The sequence below is a fragment of the Octodon degus genome, unplaced genomic scaffold (assembly GCF_000260255.1).
Source record: "Octodon degus isolate 3935 unplaced genomic scaffold, OctDeg1.0 scaffold00014, whole genome shotgun sequence".
NCBI classification, from domain to species: domain Eukaryota; kingdom Metazoa; phylum Chordata; class Mammalia; order Rodentia; family Octodontidae; genus Octodon; species Octodon degus.
The window spans coordinates 21,042,461-21,059,999 of NW_004524590.1; the positions used below are offsets into that span (position 1 = coordinate 21,042,461).

At 37.4% G+C, this 17,539-nt stretch overlaps 1 protein-coding gene across 5 annotated transcripts in view; it reads left to right on the forward strand.

The window, feature by feature from the left end:
• Positions 1-1,042: 1,042 nt before the first annotated feature.
• Positions 1,043-17,539, forward strand: part of Acmsd (aminocarboxymuconate semialdehyde decarboxylase) — an 82,759-nt gene continuing 66,262 nt past the window's right edge. Inside the window, exons 1-5 of one of the 5 annotated variants that reach the window (XM_023709772.1) lie at positions 1,044-1,236; positions 5,385-5,431; positions 8,423-8,467; positions 11,960-12,056; positions 16,248-16,297. In XM_023709772.1, the coding sequence (XP_023565540.1) occupies positions 5,429-5,431; positions 8,423-8,467; positions 11,960-12,056; positions 16,248-16,297 (195 nt within the window). In that variant the 5' untranslated portion in view covers positions 1,044-1,236; positions 5,385-5,428. Of the gene's footprint in view, positions 1,237-5,384; positions 5,432-8,422; positions 8,468-11,959; positions 12,057-16,247; positions 16,298-17,539 lie in introns of all 5 variants that reach the window. The other 4 variants (XM_023709770.1, XM_023709773.1, XM_004626375.2 and 1 more) reach the window with 4 other exon arrangements.

Below are 17,539 nucleotides of genomic sequence, written 5' to 3' on the forward strand. Positions count from 1 at the left end.
CTTATTTTCTTTTAAGTTGACTATCATTTACAAGTATGTCTGTTACAATTTATCCATAATCCAGTCAAGCCATAGTAGAAAGGCTTTTAAGTACATAGTCCCTGCACTGTTGTCACTGAGAGACTGCCTAGAAAGGATCACGTGAAAACAGATTCAAGGCTTTACTAAACACTTTGGGGTTCCTTGAATATGCTAAGCCGTTCAGGAAGAGGGGAGTGTGAAAATAAGAGCAGTAAAAGACTGTTTTGTTCCAGGTTCCCTTTAAATGTGTGGCTATGAGCTCTACATTATGTTTCAATAGGAGCCCTCTTTAACCATGCATATAACTCTCAAAAAAACAAAAAAACAACAACAACAAAAACTCCTGTCTTCTTTCCTCTATACTTAACCCGTGTACAATTACCTATTGTAGAATATATATCATTTTATTTCTCATTCACTCTTATACCTAGTACTGTAGTTCCTAATAAATGTCTATTAAATGAATATATGATCAAATAAACAAATGAATGAATAAAGGATAAAGTCAATAGAGGTAAATTCATCAAAGAAAGGGGATTTTTTTATAATTTAAAAGTAATTTAAAATGAAATTTATCCCACACCTTTTTTAATGTGCTGCATTTTCATGATGAATCCACTGTTAAATATTATTGAAAGACATGGAAATAATTAAACAAAAATCCAAAAGCGAAAAAAAAAAAAAAAAGCCAAAAGCATTTGGCTGTTTCTGGGAAGTAAAACTCAGTATAAGAAGAGGTGAGTCAAGGATATGTCATTTTTCCTTAAAAGTTCTCTGCATTATTTAATTTTTAAACATGTACTACTTGGTTTTAAATTACACATATAATTGAAATATTGAAATGCAAAATTAGTCATTTTTTAATCTGTTAGTAACTCAAAATAGTTCATTGTACTTTTGACCTCAGAGGTTGAGTACATTTTTTTTTTAATTTTTGTGCTGAGTGCTGGTTACTAAGAATGTTGACCCAAGGCTAGGTTAATAAACAGTATTTTGAACTTTAATAGGGCAGTTCCAATTGACCAAGACAAGCCTCTTGACTGGAACTTGCAAATAGTTATAAAGGGGCTGAGTGAATCAATTAACTCCATGGTTTTCATGGATACCTCTTCATAAGTTTCTTTCTTTTAAACACGTGTCTCCTCTGATTCTGTGGAGATGAAAATCGACATCCATACCCATATTCTACCAAAAGAATGGCCAGATCTAGAAAAGGTAATTTGCTGAATTATTTCTGGAAATTCTCCAGGATTTCTCAATGTCTCTATTTATAGCCCTTTCTCTTCTTTGGAGAGTTTGTTTCTTCACTCTGGGGTGATTTTAAATTATTTTTGGTAGTCCTAATTTCCTTGTTTTTAAAATAACTTTAATATTTATTTTGCAAGAAAAAATGTCTTCCTAAAATGTTTTTTTACTTTCAAAAAAAAAGCATTTTATAAGGTTCTGGACAATTTAAGTCAAATAGATTTGCTTCCTTTTAAATCACACATTCAATCTGTTGTAAAGATACACATCAACTACAGAATTGAAAGTTATAATTTCAACTTAAAGGCTATTAAAAAATTGAATGTGATAGTTTTCAAGGACTTGTAAAGTATATGCTTTCCAAAACGTTAAAAAGTAAGTTTTAGAAGCACAAAGAGATAGTTTTGTGAAAAAAAATATTCCATTTTAGGACATCTGTCTGAAGCCTTTCCTTTTTGATATTTAAGCTGTAAATCCTTGTTATGAGGAAATAGGAAGTAGATAGTAAAAAAATAGAAGAAAATGACATGAAGTCTTGCACAATGAATATCTGTAAAGTGCATTTTCTGTATTTCTCTAAATATGGAAATTCTTTTTGTTATTAAGACCTTTTGAATGAATACTAAATGAGGAAAGCAGGGAACATGAAGGAAATTTTAGTTGGCTGAAGTTTGTTTAGGCTGTCAGGTTACACCCAATTTTTAGCATTCTTTCAGTTCTTTTACATCCCTGATAAAGTTTCATCTTTTATCTCATGCAAGGGAAAATGAATTAACCCAAACTACTAATTAAATTATGATTCATCGTACTAGTAAATGAAATATTTTCTTCTATAACTGTCTTCTACTGGAATGTTAATCTTGAGTGTTTTCTCTTAGATAAAATGGATGGTAAAAAATATTTATTCAAGCATGCAAAAGAGGTTGAGTATTCTTGGAAAGTCTATTCTATTAAAGCTAACAGTAAAAGGAACTCAATTGACCTAGGTCTGTATACACACACAAACACACACACACACACACACACACACACACACACACACAGAGTCTGTTTACATGGGAATATATTCATCTATCCTTGGCTAAACCTGTTAACACCAGCATTACAGCTTTTTTCTTTTTCTGAATATCAAAAACACTTACACTAAATGCTTTAGAAGGTCCTATGACAGTCTCTAGAGCACTTGTGCATCTGTGACCTCTTCCACAAGACAGATAGCCTGACCCACCTATGTAGAGCATGGTGTAGAATCAAAGGCTCCAAGATTCTGGCACTGACATCCTTGTCCAAACAAGGATTTTGAGGCATAAATAGTGCTATAGTCATGTAAACCCAAACTTCACATGTTGAAGTTCACCGCTCAAGGCAACAGCAATAGGACATGGGATCCTTGGAAAACAATTAGGGTATGAAAAGAGAGCTCTTGGGCACGGGATAGTGACCGTATAAAATGGGCCCAAGGGTGCTGCTTTGCTCTTTCTATTATGAGGACTCAGCAAGAAATCTCTATCAATGAATCAGGAACCAGACACCAAAACTACCACCTCCTTGTTCTTAGACTTCCAGCACCCAGTGCTATAAGAAAGAAATGTTTTCTGTTTATAAGCTACCAGTTGATAGTATTTTTATTAAAACCACCCAAGTGGACAGACATAGACAGTAAACCAGGAGTTGACATGTTTTTGTCATGAGAGCAAGGAATTTTCAGTTCCTCTCATAGTCAGCTTTAAGGCACATTGTACAGAAAACCTGATTGCTTTATCTATTTTCATTGCATTCTTAGTTTGGAAAACGGACTTAATGTCAAACTTCAGGAATTCCCAAACTGATTTAAACCAATTCTATTGTTTCTGAGGAACTCTTCAGCATTCTGGGGAGAAATGCCTGCCTTCCTATTAAAGCTAGACCCAGTAGCACACTCCCTCTAACATTGAAGGCTGTTAATAAGTAAGTCTCATGCACAAAACCCCTCAACCTTTCCCAATTGGAAAACCCACAGGAGAATAAAATAAGACCCACTTTTTACAGGGAAAGGAAAGCTTTCCATCAGTAGTGACCCAAGCCACAACATTACCTCCCACTACCTTCTGCCCACACCAAAAAACTGCTTCTACTTCAACAGAGAACTGGCCACCTACAGCTGACAATTTCTAGGTGCTCTATTTCACACAAAGGCAATGTTTAAACTACTTGGAAAACTAACAGATAAAAACATTGGGATTCATAGTTGCGTGCCATGGAAAATCCCAAAGCACTTGCCCTGCTGCCTCTTCATACTGCCTCCCCCTCCTATCCAGAAAGGCTTACTGCCTTGAAAAATGGAGCAGTATTTTATTCCAGTGATCAAGCAGTCTCATATGCTGCACGTAGATAGAGAATACATTTTATCGTCATACAATAACAATGATAATTGTCAGAATATTTTGTGCTTCTAGGAATGTACAGTCCATCAAAAAATGGATACATCAGGAAAAGGAAAACTTGCATAAATATTCTAATCCTAAATTTATTGATATATCATGAGATTAACACATTTCCTTTGACCCCTACAATTACAAGAGGCACTCAGAGTGGTGACCATTAGCTTCCAGACATTTACTAGTATAGTGAGCTGCTGAAGTGTGTATATAGTTTTTGGTGGTTTTTCTCTCTTAATAATTATATATAAATATTAATATATGTATATTAATTTGCTTGACAGGTGAAGGGCTCAATATTGAGAAACATATCTGGAGCTACACTGGAGTACAGTGGTCCCTCCAGAGTACCACCTCCACCCCCATTCATTTTCATAAAAGTAGCCAGAGAATATTGCTGCTGTAAGGGAAATATACACACACTTCTCCCTGCTTTCTTTTTTATAATTTTTATTTTTTTTAATTTTGTTGAGAAACAAATAGCAATGAGACTATATTGCATTATTTTGCTGAGTTCATGCACCTACAATATTTAAATGACAATGGAATACTCATCTCTGACAAAACTAAATCAAAAGGGACATGTAAATGAAGAACCATTTTGTATCTGTATACACAAAATAGTTAAGATAGATATACAGCTACTTTCTCTTAAAGTACTACTTAAAGCTACTTTGTACTAATAGTGTTTGGACAGGATCTCATGTCTGTATCTTATACTATGAATAACCACTACAAAGACAACAATATGCAATGTATTATTGAAACTGTCCTACTAATTGGTTTTGAAACTGTCTCATTGCTCAGAAAATCTCCCTGCTTTCTAATGCCCTTCTGAATACCAGCCTCCCCCACCCCAACTCTTCCCATTCATATAAGCCTGCCAAGGCTTACATTAGTAGCTGGTTTCCAATCTACAACTTAAACAACTGGATCAGTTACATGACAGAGATTCCCTTTTGAGTGCTAGAAAGCCAGTGATGAATGAACTAGCCAAAATCAGCCACACTTTCCAACTTGGATGAATGAGATCTATCTAATGAGGCTGAGATCCTTCTGTTAGCCCCTTCATTTCCAATCTATATGATCAGTAGAGTGAATAGTAATGTGACATTAACTACAGCAAATTTCTTTTGTCTGAAAGTTATTTCTTAGTGTGGAAAAATATTTAGAAGATCAGTTTCTTTTAAATAGCTTAAAGAACTTTTTCTCACTATTTGTTTTCAAACTTTCCAATAAGAGAAAGAAAAGAATAATCCAATACTATTTTTGTCTGACAAGATGAAGTTTATTTGGAAGAAGTAATGTCGACTTTCAAATCTGTCTTTCTTTCTTAAATATTGAGACATATACACAACATTGACTTTCTTGTGAAAAAGCAGAATCAACACACCTGAGCTGATGATTAACTAAAAGTTACAAAAGGCTGAAATTTGAGAGATCTTTCATTTTCACTTACTAACGATAATTTAGTCAAAGTTATAGTCAGGGTCCTTTTTTGAAAGCTTTAGGGCTAGGTATATAGCTTAACTACACAAGTGCCTTCCTGGAAAGCATAAGGTCCTGAGCTTGATTCTTGGTACCAATAAATTAAAAATAAATAAAAACAAAAGTCTATCTGAGATGGAGAATAGATTCATGTCAACTTAATTAAATGGCTTCTAATGAATGAGGACTTATACTCTATGCTGTCACAAATAGGCGCCGAAGGAGCCATAGTGAAAGCTGTCTCAGCTTGATCTACAATGGTAAGGTTTTGCCTTTTTTCTTCAGTAAGTCTTTACTGGCCACCCACTATAAGACCAATAGTAGGGTATGCAAGTTTTCAATTTAAAACGGGGTAAAACAAATTCTGGCCTTTAATTTAAAAGTATATATATATATATTTAAATCTCCTTTCATTAGCAATGGTTTAACTGTATTGTTCAAGGTAATATTTTCAGAAACATAATTTGACTTTTCAGCAATTGTTGTGAAGAACTAGATACCTATTTTCATCACCCAGGACATTTATGAGTCACCTTGTGTGAGGTCCCAGTATACCAAAAACGTCATTTGGGAACTAGACAATAGTGGCAGGAATCTCTAACACCAACTACTCAGCAGGCTAAGGCAGGAGGAGCAGCAAGAAAGTGAGGAAGACATGAACAGGAAAATGCATATAAGAAAATAGAAGAGGAAAAATAAAATAAAATCTTTTCTTCTATACTATGACATTTTAGTAGCAAATTTTCAACTTGACAGCATACTATTAGTCTCAAATTTACTCTAAATTTTAACTGATTAATGTCATTTTTCCACCTCTTCCTTCCACAAAATATCTTTTGGTAGCTTTTTGCAGGGGAAGAAAAAAGTAAAGTACAAGGGTTTTGAATTCATGAAGGGAAAATACTGAAAGATCAGTCATTGGTTGAGGAGAAGTTTCATGCAGGGAGAAGAAAGTGGGCCCCTGATGACAGTTTTCCTTGCATGCCCAGTCACTAAACAGAGTGTAAAGATGTCACTAGGCGGAAAGCACTAAGGTTTCTATGGCTAATAGTATTTGAAGATAGAACTCAAAAATAGACCTCAGATCTAAGTAAAATAAGATTGAAATAGAACTGATCTGAATTTTAAAAGCCTGTTGAGCTAGATTCTAGTCACAAACACAAACACACCTATAATGCACTATGGTCCAGGCCCAGACTTTCCCATTTAGCCTGGAGGTGAGAAGGAAGCTAGGAAGAACAAGTTACTAAGCACTGTCTCACTCTAGACAACATCCCAGGACCATAACATCAAAACCAATCACTGTTACCTGGCCTCATCCAACTGTAAGTGGGAAATGATGCTGAAATTCACCTTGCTTAATTCATCAACTTTCATTGCTGATAGTTCAGGAGCTGGTGATGAACTCCTTCATCTAAATGTTTCTGGTTTTCACACCTTCCCCCCTTACATCATGCTCTAAGAGCCATGATTTGGAGCCCAGAAATCCTGAACATGAGAAGATCCTCCCCAATATGATCCCAGACTACCTTTTCAACCTCCCTCCTGTGAAACAAGCTGACCCAGAGTCACACTCATGGGCAAGATCCCAAAGTGTGGATGTTCTCCCTCCATCAGGCTCCCACAGATCTTATGTAGGACTATAACAGCAAGTTTCATGTACAAGACAGCTTTTGCCTTGTTCCTCCACACCAACCCCAGGCTCAGAAGACTCTGCACCACATAGCCTAGAACTGTCCATCACTTTTATTTTCCTTGCCCTTGTAAGGCTGGTCACAGTTGAGACTCCATGAGGGCTTGGGGAATAAATGAATGACTGAAGGGATGAATGAAATGATAATTTAAAACCTGCAGTTATATGAGTAATAGATAATATGTTCTTAGGCAATGGCTTTCAAATATTTTATCCATGACTCCCAGAAAGAAATATATTTATACTATGGCTCAGTAGAAACAGTTGTCTATATATAAGATGGGCAAAATTTTTTTGAAACTAATATTACATGGGAGATTTTCCATTCTATTCCATTTTATTTTATCCTATTCTATCCTAATATTACCTTATCCTTTCCATTTCTTCTTAGCTTATATTTTCTAAGAAGTAGACTGAGACAAGGATTCAAGTATAATTTGAATCCTCTGTTGGAGGTGATCCAAGGAAATCCCAGTGAGTGAAGTGAGACAGGAAAGCAAGATGATCAGTGAAAGGTTTGTTATCTAGTGGACAATGTGCTCCTTGCCTGAGTTATCTTGCCCAAGAGTGTGATACCAGTGTATCCAGTGTATTTGTTACCTCAGTCACTCATCAAGAGCTGCTGAGCAGGTGGAGAGAGAAGACTAATTTCCTGGGACTTCTCATCTAGAAGGGTTTGCTCAAAGAAGGTTCCAGGGACATAAAGGAAGCCCTCAAAAGCCAATGCTCACAGTTGCAGGTGGGCTGTTGTCCCTGAAGCTTTAAGGGGAAGAAATATGAATAGGACCCTGGCAGGATCTGCTACTTACACTATTTCATGTTTCTAAAATGTCTAAGTGTGGGCTGGCCAAATAGCTCAGCAGATTAAAGTTCCATGCAAGCAGGCGCAGGGACTGGGGGCTCAATGCCTCCAGCCTCTGTGCTGGCCCGCCCCCAGAGGCACGCTGAGATGGCAATTGAGACTGGGCATGGTGGTGCATGCCTGTAATCCCAGCTCTGGGGAGGTTGTAAATAGGTGGATCACTATGAGTCTGATCTAGTAGTGAGATCCTGAATACCCTGTAGACCCTTCCCTAAAATACAAAAAATAAAATAAAATAATAAAATGCCTAAGTCCCTATCCACTCAGTTGATTTCATGATGTATTCATGGATTGCAACCCACAGTTTGAAGAGCAGTATGCATTCCTAGAGAGTGGTTCTTAAATTCCATATATTTATGGTGGCCTGTGAAATGATTATAGGTATTACATAAACAACTATATTTTAATGCTGATCTTTATCTTAAAATTTCAAACTGTATGAGGAGGAAAGAAAAAATTGGTACTTCTGATATATAGAATGTCCTTTATATACATATACAAGATATATATATATATATATATATATATATATATATATATTGAATAAGCAATATGTGGCTACAAGGGACAAACAGGAGGATGATGCCCAAAAAGATGGAGTGGATGCCTAAAAATACCTTTCTGCCTAAAAAGGCCCTTTATTGCAGTCCTTTCTTCTTTGCTCCATAAGTCTAACTGTACATGTCTCCACTGCAGAGATTTGGCTATGGAGGCTGGGTGAAACTTCAGCACCACAACAAGGTAAGTTTCCACCAAAGTGTGATCATGAGGAGGACCCAGGGATACCCCAAGCTTTGAGATATCTTACTGTAGGCTAGACCTCAAGGGAACTCAACTCTTCTGTCCTGCATTGATGGTATAGCCAGCAAGGGAGCAGCACTGCTTAGAATTATTATATAAAAAGTTGGGGGTGACTTCAAAGAGCAGAATTTAGGAAGATAAAATTGGTATTTGAGAATCCATTAAGAAATCTGTTTTTTTTTTCTGACCTGGAACCAATTTTAGCATTTATTGCTCTGCCATGAGAAACTGACCTTACCCTCTGCATAGGTTTTTACAGTGTATGAAGGCTGGTAAAATAAATGGAACAGTTAGGTTTCAGCACAAACTGGAGAAATCAAATGCTAAAGACAAAAGAGAAAAAGCCACTGTTATTGAAGGCTGATTTTGACACGAGAAAAGGAAGGCACTGGGGCAAAGCATCCTGCAAATAATGAACTCCAATAAGTGAGCTGGGAGTCTAGACATGTACAGAGTTCAAATTTGGCTTCATTTTCAGAGTACCCTTTCAAGTTCAAAAGAAACATTCTTGAGCTTCTAGCTAGAATATAAACATGACTAACATAGGCCCTGGAGGATTTGTGGTCTAGGAAAACAGGTATGTGTCAGTTTAACCCAATGCAGTTGTAAGGTTAGAATAAGGTGAAGACTGTTTGTGTTATGTGGTAAGGAGCAAATATTTGAGCATCAAGAATTAGAAAAGGTCTCTTGGAAGAAGTGATGCCTGTCCTGGGTGTTGAAGCAGGGCAAGAGGTTTTCCTGAGAAGTAGAGAAAATACTAACTATATGTGAGCCCAGAACTTGGGTACTGAGATATAGTTGGCACCATCTTTTCTCAAACTGCGGTCCTAGTACTAGTAGGCCCATAATGACCTGGAAACTTGAGATGCAAATATGGGGGCCACACCCCAGGAGCTCTGCAGGTGGGGCCAGCTATCTACTTTAGCAAGTCTAAATATGAGAATCCATGGCACATTCATTCATTAGGGGCTTTTTGGGTTTTGTTTTGTTTTGTTTTGTTTTTTGTAGTACTGGGGATTGAACTGAGGACCTCGCACTTGTCAGGCAGGTGCTTATTCTACTGAGATAACTCTCTGGCTCTGCATTCATTAATTTTTAATGAAGTTTGTTTTGTACCAGGCCAACCAATGTAGACACTAGCAATATGCTGGTGAGCAACTCAGAGATAGTTTCTGCTTTCATGGTGCCTAATTGCTATGGGAAACACATGTGAATGATTAATTCAACCAGTGGAATAAAAAACATTGCTGCTACAGAGGGTAACAGGCCATTCAGTCACTGATGTGGCAAAAGGCCAACAAGAAGGAAAGAGTCAATGTGTTCAAGGACCTAGACAGGAGAGCAAAGTGGATGAAAGTTAGAGAAAGGGGAGAGGACAGGAAGCAGGTCCAAGTACATAAAGACTGGAAGGACATGCTGGGAGTGTAATCACTAAGCAATGCGAATTCTTCGGAAGATCTTCATGGCTCTAAATGACTAGTTTCCTCTGGGATGAATGGACACAGAGGCATGCAAGAGTTTGGGAGACAAACTGTGGAAAGGCGCTAAAGAGGTGAGCATAAGCCTCATGAGCCAGAGGCTTGAAGGGTTTAAAGTTTAGGCCCAAAATGGAATTTGGCTTTTATACTTGATCCTGAAGGCAACATCAGAATCTTTGGGAAAACTTATCTTTATTTTCTCCAAAGAGTATACTATAAATGCCAGCTTAAGTATAGCTACATTCCTGCACTCCCAGTATTAGTTTCTTGCTGAAGAGCTCACGTCTCTGCAAGGAAAAGTACATAAGGAGTGGCACTGACTACAAGTCTATCAGGAAACTCCAACTGCAGAAACAGGCAGCCTCTCATTTTTTTTTTTTGTACTCTGTATCTTCAGCCAAAGTTTGCCCTTCAATAGTGGATATAAATGGCTTTCATTTCATTTTAAGGTAAAAAGATTTCATAAACTTAGCAGAAAATTTCCAAAAGCAAACAAGAAGAAAAATAATTTTCAGGCATATTTACTGACCTATTTATCTTCAGAAAAATTGATTATGATAATGGTCTAATAGTGTAAAACAAGGATGCTTTCTTTCCTACTCTCTCATAAAGTTAAGCAAAGCATAGCCAAATTTGTACTTTTCATAATTATAGTGATCAAGAGTAATAGTCACTAAAAAACAACATGTAAGTGTGTATCATTCCACAAATTAACCAGGAGCATTGAGGCAATCCGGAATTCAGGATTTTAAAATCCTTTTTATTCTCCTACATTCCTTTAGTGACCAAATATCTTCTTCCCCTAGGATTAATTTACTTTAGAGATTCTTATTCTCAAAAAGTATTTTCCAAAACAATTTACTGATTTGATCTATTTGTTTCTTTTAGACTTTGGTTTTTCGGTGTTTTGGGGATGAATTTGGAGATAGTTGTTTGCATGTTAGAGCCTTGATCAGAACTGTAAAATATCACTTAGCTGTTGATTAAACATTTACAAAAATATGTGCCTCAAGCCAGTACTTGGTTAATATAACAACCTACCAGGAGCTGCTTGGCAGTTAGGGTATGTGTTGAACTGTTCCTCAACAGCAAAAATACCTGGAAGCATTTTAACAGCTACAACTTAAGAATGTAGACACACAGCCCATTTCAAATCTATAGGTCAACAGCAACAAAAATAACCTGAGTGTCCCCTATGACACTGAGAATACAAACACACATGTACACATACCTCCTACACATATTTGCATGATATTAAGCATTTTTTACACATAATTGTTTGATTCTCCATTGTAATGAGCTAAGTGTGTCCCCACCATGGTTTACATATTTGAAGTCTAAATCTCTACTATGATGGTATTTGGAGGTGCTATCTTTAAAAGATGATTAATATAAATGAGGTCATAAGGGAGGCCCTCACTTCATTTCCCCCTCCCTTCTACATATGTTGACATCAGTGGGCTTTGCTCTTCTGAACAAACCATTTTCATTATCCATACACTGCTTCTGAAGAAAAGAAGAGGGCAAGAGTATGGTCTATCATCACTGCTTCTGAAGAAAAGAAGAGGGCAAGAGTATGGTCTATCATCAAGGTTATTTCTAATTCTAAAATTATAGAGCTAAAATGTTCTAGATAGGGAGCCATCCTCATGGATCTTATAGCCAGTACTTCAGATCATCAACATAATCATCCCTCCTTGGTCATGCAGGCCTAGAGGCCATGACCACGACATTACTACCTTTCTGTCCAATGACTGACAACCACAGGGCACACTCCTTCAATTCCAGGACAAAAAAAGACATGAGGGGAAAAAAGTTGAATTCTATTAAATGAGTAGATTTTGATGTATATGTTGAAAATTTCTAAAAATGTTAGAGAAGAAACATGTTCCAAAGCATATAAAGATTTAGGTAGATTTAGGTGATCTTTCACTGATGTAAGTTTTCTCCCTAGGGAGAAGCAAGGATGGTACAAGATGGCAAAGTCTTCAGAGTGGTCCAAGAGAACTGCTGGGATCCAGAAATCCGTATTAGAGAAATGGATCAGAAAGGTATCTGCAATGAGAGATGCTACCAGGCTTATGTCTGATGTAAAAGCAGTATCTGCCTTTAAGCTTACTGCCCACCTGGCATGACTTACTTGACAACAACTTGGGATCGCCCCTTCTCTGTCAGGCCCAGCCATTCCCACTTTACTGAGGAATGAGGGGTCTTCAATTTCAATGCTTTTAGATTGTGGATTTTAAATGTTTTAAGATTCCTTATACCCTGTATCTTAGTCGCTTTCTTATTACCGAGACAATACCTGACACCCACAACTTAAAAGAAAATTTTGTTTTGGATTACATTGACAGTCCATCTTCAGGTGGCTCCAAGGGCAGTACAGCATGCAGATGGCCATACTGGAGAAAAGCTCCTCGCATTGCAGCAGCAGGGAAGCAGAGAGAGCAAAAGGTGAACTAGGGAAGGGAGCTGTCCCCTTCCAGGTCACACCCTCAGTAATTCACCTCTTTTGACCAGGCTCCACTTTCTAATAACACATTTAACTATAAATTCATCAGTGAATTAATTCACCAATGAGTATAGTACACCATGACCCAATTACCTTATAAAAGCTGTGCCTCTGATTACATGAGGCTTTAGAGTAACATTTATAAACCATATTTTTCCACCCCTGATCCTCCAAAGACTCATACACATCTCTTTATGTAAAATGCATTTAGTCTATCTCTGACAATTGCCAAAATGCTAACAGTTTTAGTATTGCTGACACAAGTGCAAGTCCAGAGAAAGTGTCCTCTAAGATTCAAGGCAAACTCTTAGCCATAATCACGTATAAAAATCAAAAAGAATGTTAACACTGCCAATATATAAGGGAACAGGATAAACATTCTCATTCTAAAAGGAAGGAATGAGGGATAGAAACGAATGACTGAAACTCAGCAGGGCAAATATTAAATCCTGGAGCTCTGTGTCCAGCACCCAGGGTAAGCTGTAGTGAGATATGGAATACAAAGGGCTAGTGCAACCCTGCCTCTGTAGCATTGCCTGTGGTTGCAGACTTTATGGATTTTCTCACGGGCTAGCTTTGCTCCTTCCATGCTGCTTTCCTCAGATGTCCACTGCACTCTCACAGCATCATGTACTATAGTCTCAGAGGGGCACTGTGTGGCCTCCAAGGCCTTCCTCTAAAATCTGGGTGGAAGACTCTCTGATCTCACACCTGGTATCAAAATCTGTATCACAGCACAAGGTCCTGAGTTCAATCCTCAGTACTACCAAAAAAAAAAAAAGTTTGGCAAAATATTAGGGGTCAGGGAGATAGCTCAGTAGAATAAGCACTTGTCAGGCAAGTGCAAGAGCCTGAGTTCAATCCCTGGTTCCACAAAAAATAAATAAATAAATAAATCTGTGTCAGATAGAGTTTACTAGAGATACACATTTAGTATGATTGTATGAAGGATTTACTAAATAGACTTATAGTGGCCATCTGCAAAATCAGGAGTAACAGAAGAATGCCAAATACCTGTCTGCAAGCTGGACAACCAGAAAGTCCAATTGAAGTTCAAAGTCTTGGTGCTCACTACAGAATCTAGTATAAGTCCATATCAGAAAGCCAAATCATCTGCATTAGAAGGCTAAAGAATCTGCACTGAAAGCCTAAGGAACAAGAGACAGACATCGAAAGGCAAAGCAAAGATCAGCTCCTTTAAGGAAGAAAAAGAGAAGAGTTACTTCTTTGTTCCCTTTTTATTTTATCTAGGCTACAAACATATTGGTTGGTCACACAAATGAGAGATTTGAGAGAGAGAGAGAGAGAGAGAGAGAGAGAGAGAGAGAGAGAGAGAGAGAGCAAGCAAGAACACTTTACTAAGTTAGGGGGTTCTTATTCAAGTCAAGTTAACATGTCACAATTAATTATACCCTGTTTGAAAAACAGAATATATCACCAAAAATTTGCAGGGGAATTTTATTACTTAAAGCATTTTTAGTTCAAATTTATAGTTCAACTTATTATAGAACCAATTAAAACAGTAAAATTAGAGATCACAGACTAAGATGCCAGTGGTCTGTTTAGTCAGACTTGACACATCCATTGACACATAAAGGAGGTGGAATAAAATTTAAAAATTAAAGTTAACTCACTAATCTCAGAACACTTTTGTGATGAAAACTCAGGAAAAAGAAAAATAGGAAATTTTTCTTTCTTTTTATTTATTTATTTTTTATTGGCAGAACCAAAGATTAAACTCAGGCCCTTGTGCTTGCCAGGGAAGTGTTTATTCTACTGAGCCATCTCCCTGGCCCCAGGAAATTTTTCTTTCAAAGTTGAATCTCTAACAATTTCTAAGAACTGCTTGCATTCTTTATCTTTTTTTTAATTTAGTACAGGGGCTACAGGGTCTCACTACACAGATGGGACTCAAGTGATCCTTCCTGTTTTCAGCCTCCCAAGTGCTGGAAGTACAGGTGTGTGCCACCACACCCAGACTGACTGTGCCCTGGGGGCTGGCCCAGCACAGCAGGCTAAGGATCTAACCCCTGGCCTCTGTGTCTGCCTAAGCAGGCAATTTAATCCATTCACCTACCTGGCTGACCTACACTTTTTATCTTTTAACTTAAAAAAATCAAACAAGACCACACAACATAAAGGAACTTTAAACATTAAAACATGACTTTGCATCCATGTCATATATTCTTACTGCCACCCGAAGAAAGTGTATGTTAAGGCCTTCTTAACACAAGTCAACAGTGCCTACAGGCTCTGACGGAGAACTTGCTACCACTGGCATTGTCAGGCCAAAATTTTGGTATCTGTGGTTTTGACCAGAACTGATGCAACCAATTTTGATATCATGCTACAGACAAATGAGCATTGAAAAGTAAACCAAAGAAGCATAGCATAGTCTACCTTTAACTTTTTAAAACCATGTTCTATGGATAACTTCAGTGTTACTGAAAGACTGATATATTCCAATATTTTTAAAACATCAATATTAATTTTGAGGGGCAGGGGATATAGCTCAGTGGCATAAGTGCCTGCCTGGCAAGCATAAGGTCCTGAGTTCAATCCCTAGTACCACAAAAAAAAAGAGAAAAAATTAATTTTGAGTTAGCAGAGGTAATCTAATCAAAAACCATTATGTTTGGTTCTAATAGATACACCTTTCAACAAAATTATTAATATGTAAAAAGAATCATGGAAAGTTCAGATAAATGTACAGAAATGTTAGACTTTGATTTTATTTCAAGGTCTGAAGAAAAAAAAAGAATCAACTTGGCAGTCTCAAATGAGTAGATGGTCTCTGGCATGTTAGAATGGTATAGAATGTTTTTGTCCAGGAATTATTTTACATATTTTTAATAATTAAAAATACATCTAAGTGGAGATGAAATGATGAAGAAAACCTGAAGCACTTCTGTAGACTTCTCCAAAGGATGTGGTATATATGTACTCATGTTCTAAGTGTATATTAGAATGGGAGGAAAGCTGGAAAAAATATGTTTCCTAGATATACAGTAAAAAGCAAGATTTTGCTATCAATGCAAGACAAGAAGAAGGGCCACTTTTTAAAAGAGAAAACCAGTGCAAATGAAATTTTGCTCACTGGTGTCAGATATTTATGGCTACAGTATAGATGAAGTGCATGGCTCTCTTTTGGTTATTGTTCTGTGTTTAATTCCATGGCTGTCCTTGACAGAACAGTCATAACCAATTCTTACTCAGCACTAGATTTGTACTATAAGCATTCAATATGAATTAATTTAATTAATGCTTACAACAATTCCAGATTCTCCTAAAAACAAAAGATTCTTGATATCCTATATTCTGGATTTCTAGATCCAAATCCAGGACCCCACTCTGGGTATTCCAGAGCATAAGTCTTCATCCAGGCTGATTTAGGAGCTGAAAGGAAGAAGGTAGGGGATAGGGATATAACTCAGGGGTGCAGTGCCTTCCTGGAAAGTGTGAGGTCCTGAGTTTGATTCCCAGTACTCCAGGAAAGAAGGAGAGAAGGAAATTTCACAGGAGAAAACATGGAAGAAACCCTTGACACATGATCTCAATCTTGTCCAGCCTTTACCTCTTTAACAAGAACCTAAGGTTAAGGGATGAGGAAGGCCTGGAAGAGGACCTGGGACAAGGAGCACAACAAGGAACAGTGGGCAGGAGGTGTCTAGGGTGGAGACACAAGGAGTGCCTGGGTAGTCTCACCAGCTTTGCCTTTCTTTGTGTTTAGGAGTGACAGTACAAGTTCTGTCCACGGTTCCCGTCATGTTTAGCTACTGGGTAAGTATGAAACCTTAAGCCATCTCCTTGGTAGTGGAGGCTCAGATCCAGCTGCCCAACAGGTAGAACAAGCTCTCCCCTCAAAAAAATCACTCTCCCCTTTAGAGATCAGCAATATCCTCTCCAGGCCTATTATCTTATCCATGTCCTTGATCTAATAGAGTAGCCAATACGCCCCTTGCTGCTTGCACTATGGTTCCATTGGACAGTACAGACTCAGTCTAAACACCCCTAGAATTTATCTGTCTGGTATCTCATTCCTGAAATACCTTCCTGAGGAACTGAAAAGCCAAATTATGCAGAAGTAGAAATGTTTTGAATTAAGACGATCAAGGTCTAATATGTTGTCTCTTCCAAATAAATATACAATTTTAAAGAGGTGTCTGAGAATTGGATACCTTTCCAAACATGAATAAATCTCAAACACTGAAAGTTTCAGGTATGATTTTCAGCCTGTGGAGGAGAATTTTTGTACAAAGCTAACGATGCATGAAGTACATGCACCTTTACTCCTGTTGTGATTTAAGAAGCAATGAAAAACCATCTACTCACACACACTTCCCCCACCTGTACTCAGAAATACACTATTAGGGATGTAGTTCTTCTGTTCTTGTTATTAAATTCATTCCTTTTTTTTTTTTTTTTTTTTGTGGTACTGGAGATTGAACTTCAGACCCTGCACTTTCCAGGAAAGCACTTATTCTACTGAGCTATCTCCCTGGTCCCTTAGATTCATTACTTAAAACACTAAAACTTCAGTATACCTGAACTTATCAAACCACTTGAAACAAACAGAATTCCAAATTTCTAGCAGTAGGATGATGTTAAAAGAAAGAAAAGTGATAACAGAAGTTAGAATAAAAAGCAAATTTCATCTGGTTCTATGTTTTGTTAGAGCCAGCCTTCAATGCCACAGCCAACAGAAAAGATGACAGAGCTTCCTGAACAAGCTTGTATACCCTGAAGGGGAGCAACAAGAGAGTACCTTGATTGTGGCTTCACACACTGGGCCAGACCTATTCTCCTCCATGGGGAGCCATCCTCATCCCATTTCTAGCGCTGAATGGTCCAGTAATTAGGAGGCAAGGCTCAATGATAGATTTTAGCCTCAATTTTTCTAATTAACCAGTAATACATTGGTGATTTCTTTGCTTTTTTTTTTACAAATATTGGGCTTTAGTAGGCATTGTCTTTCTCAAGCTGGGCCTGAGTTTCCTGAGTGGTAAAGCCATTAAAAAAATT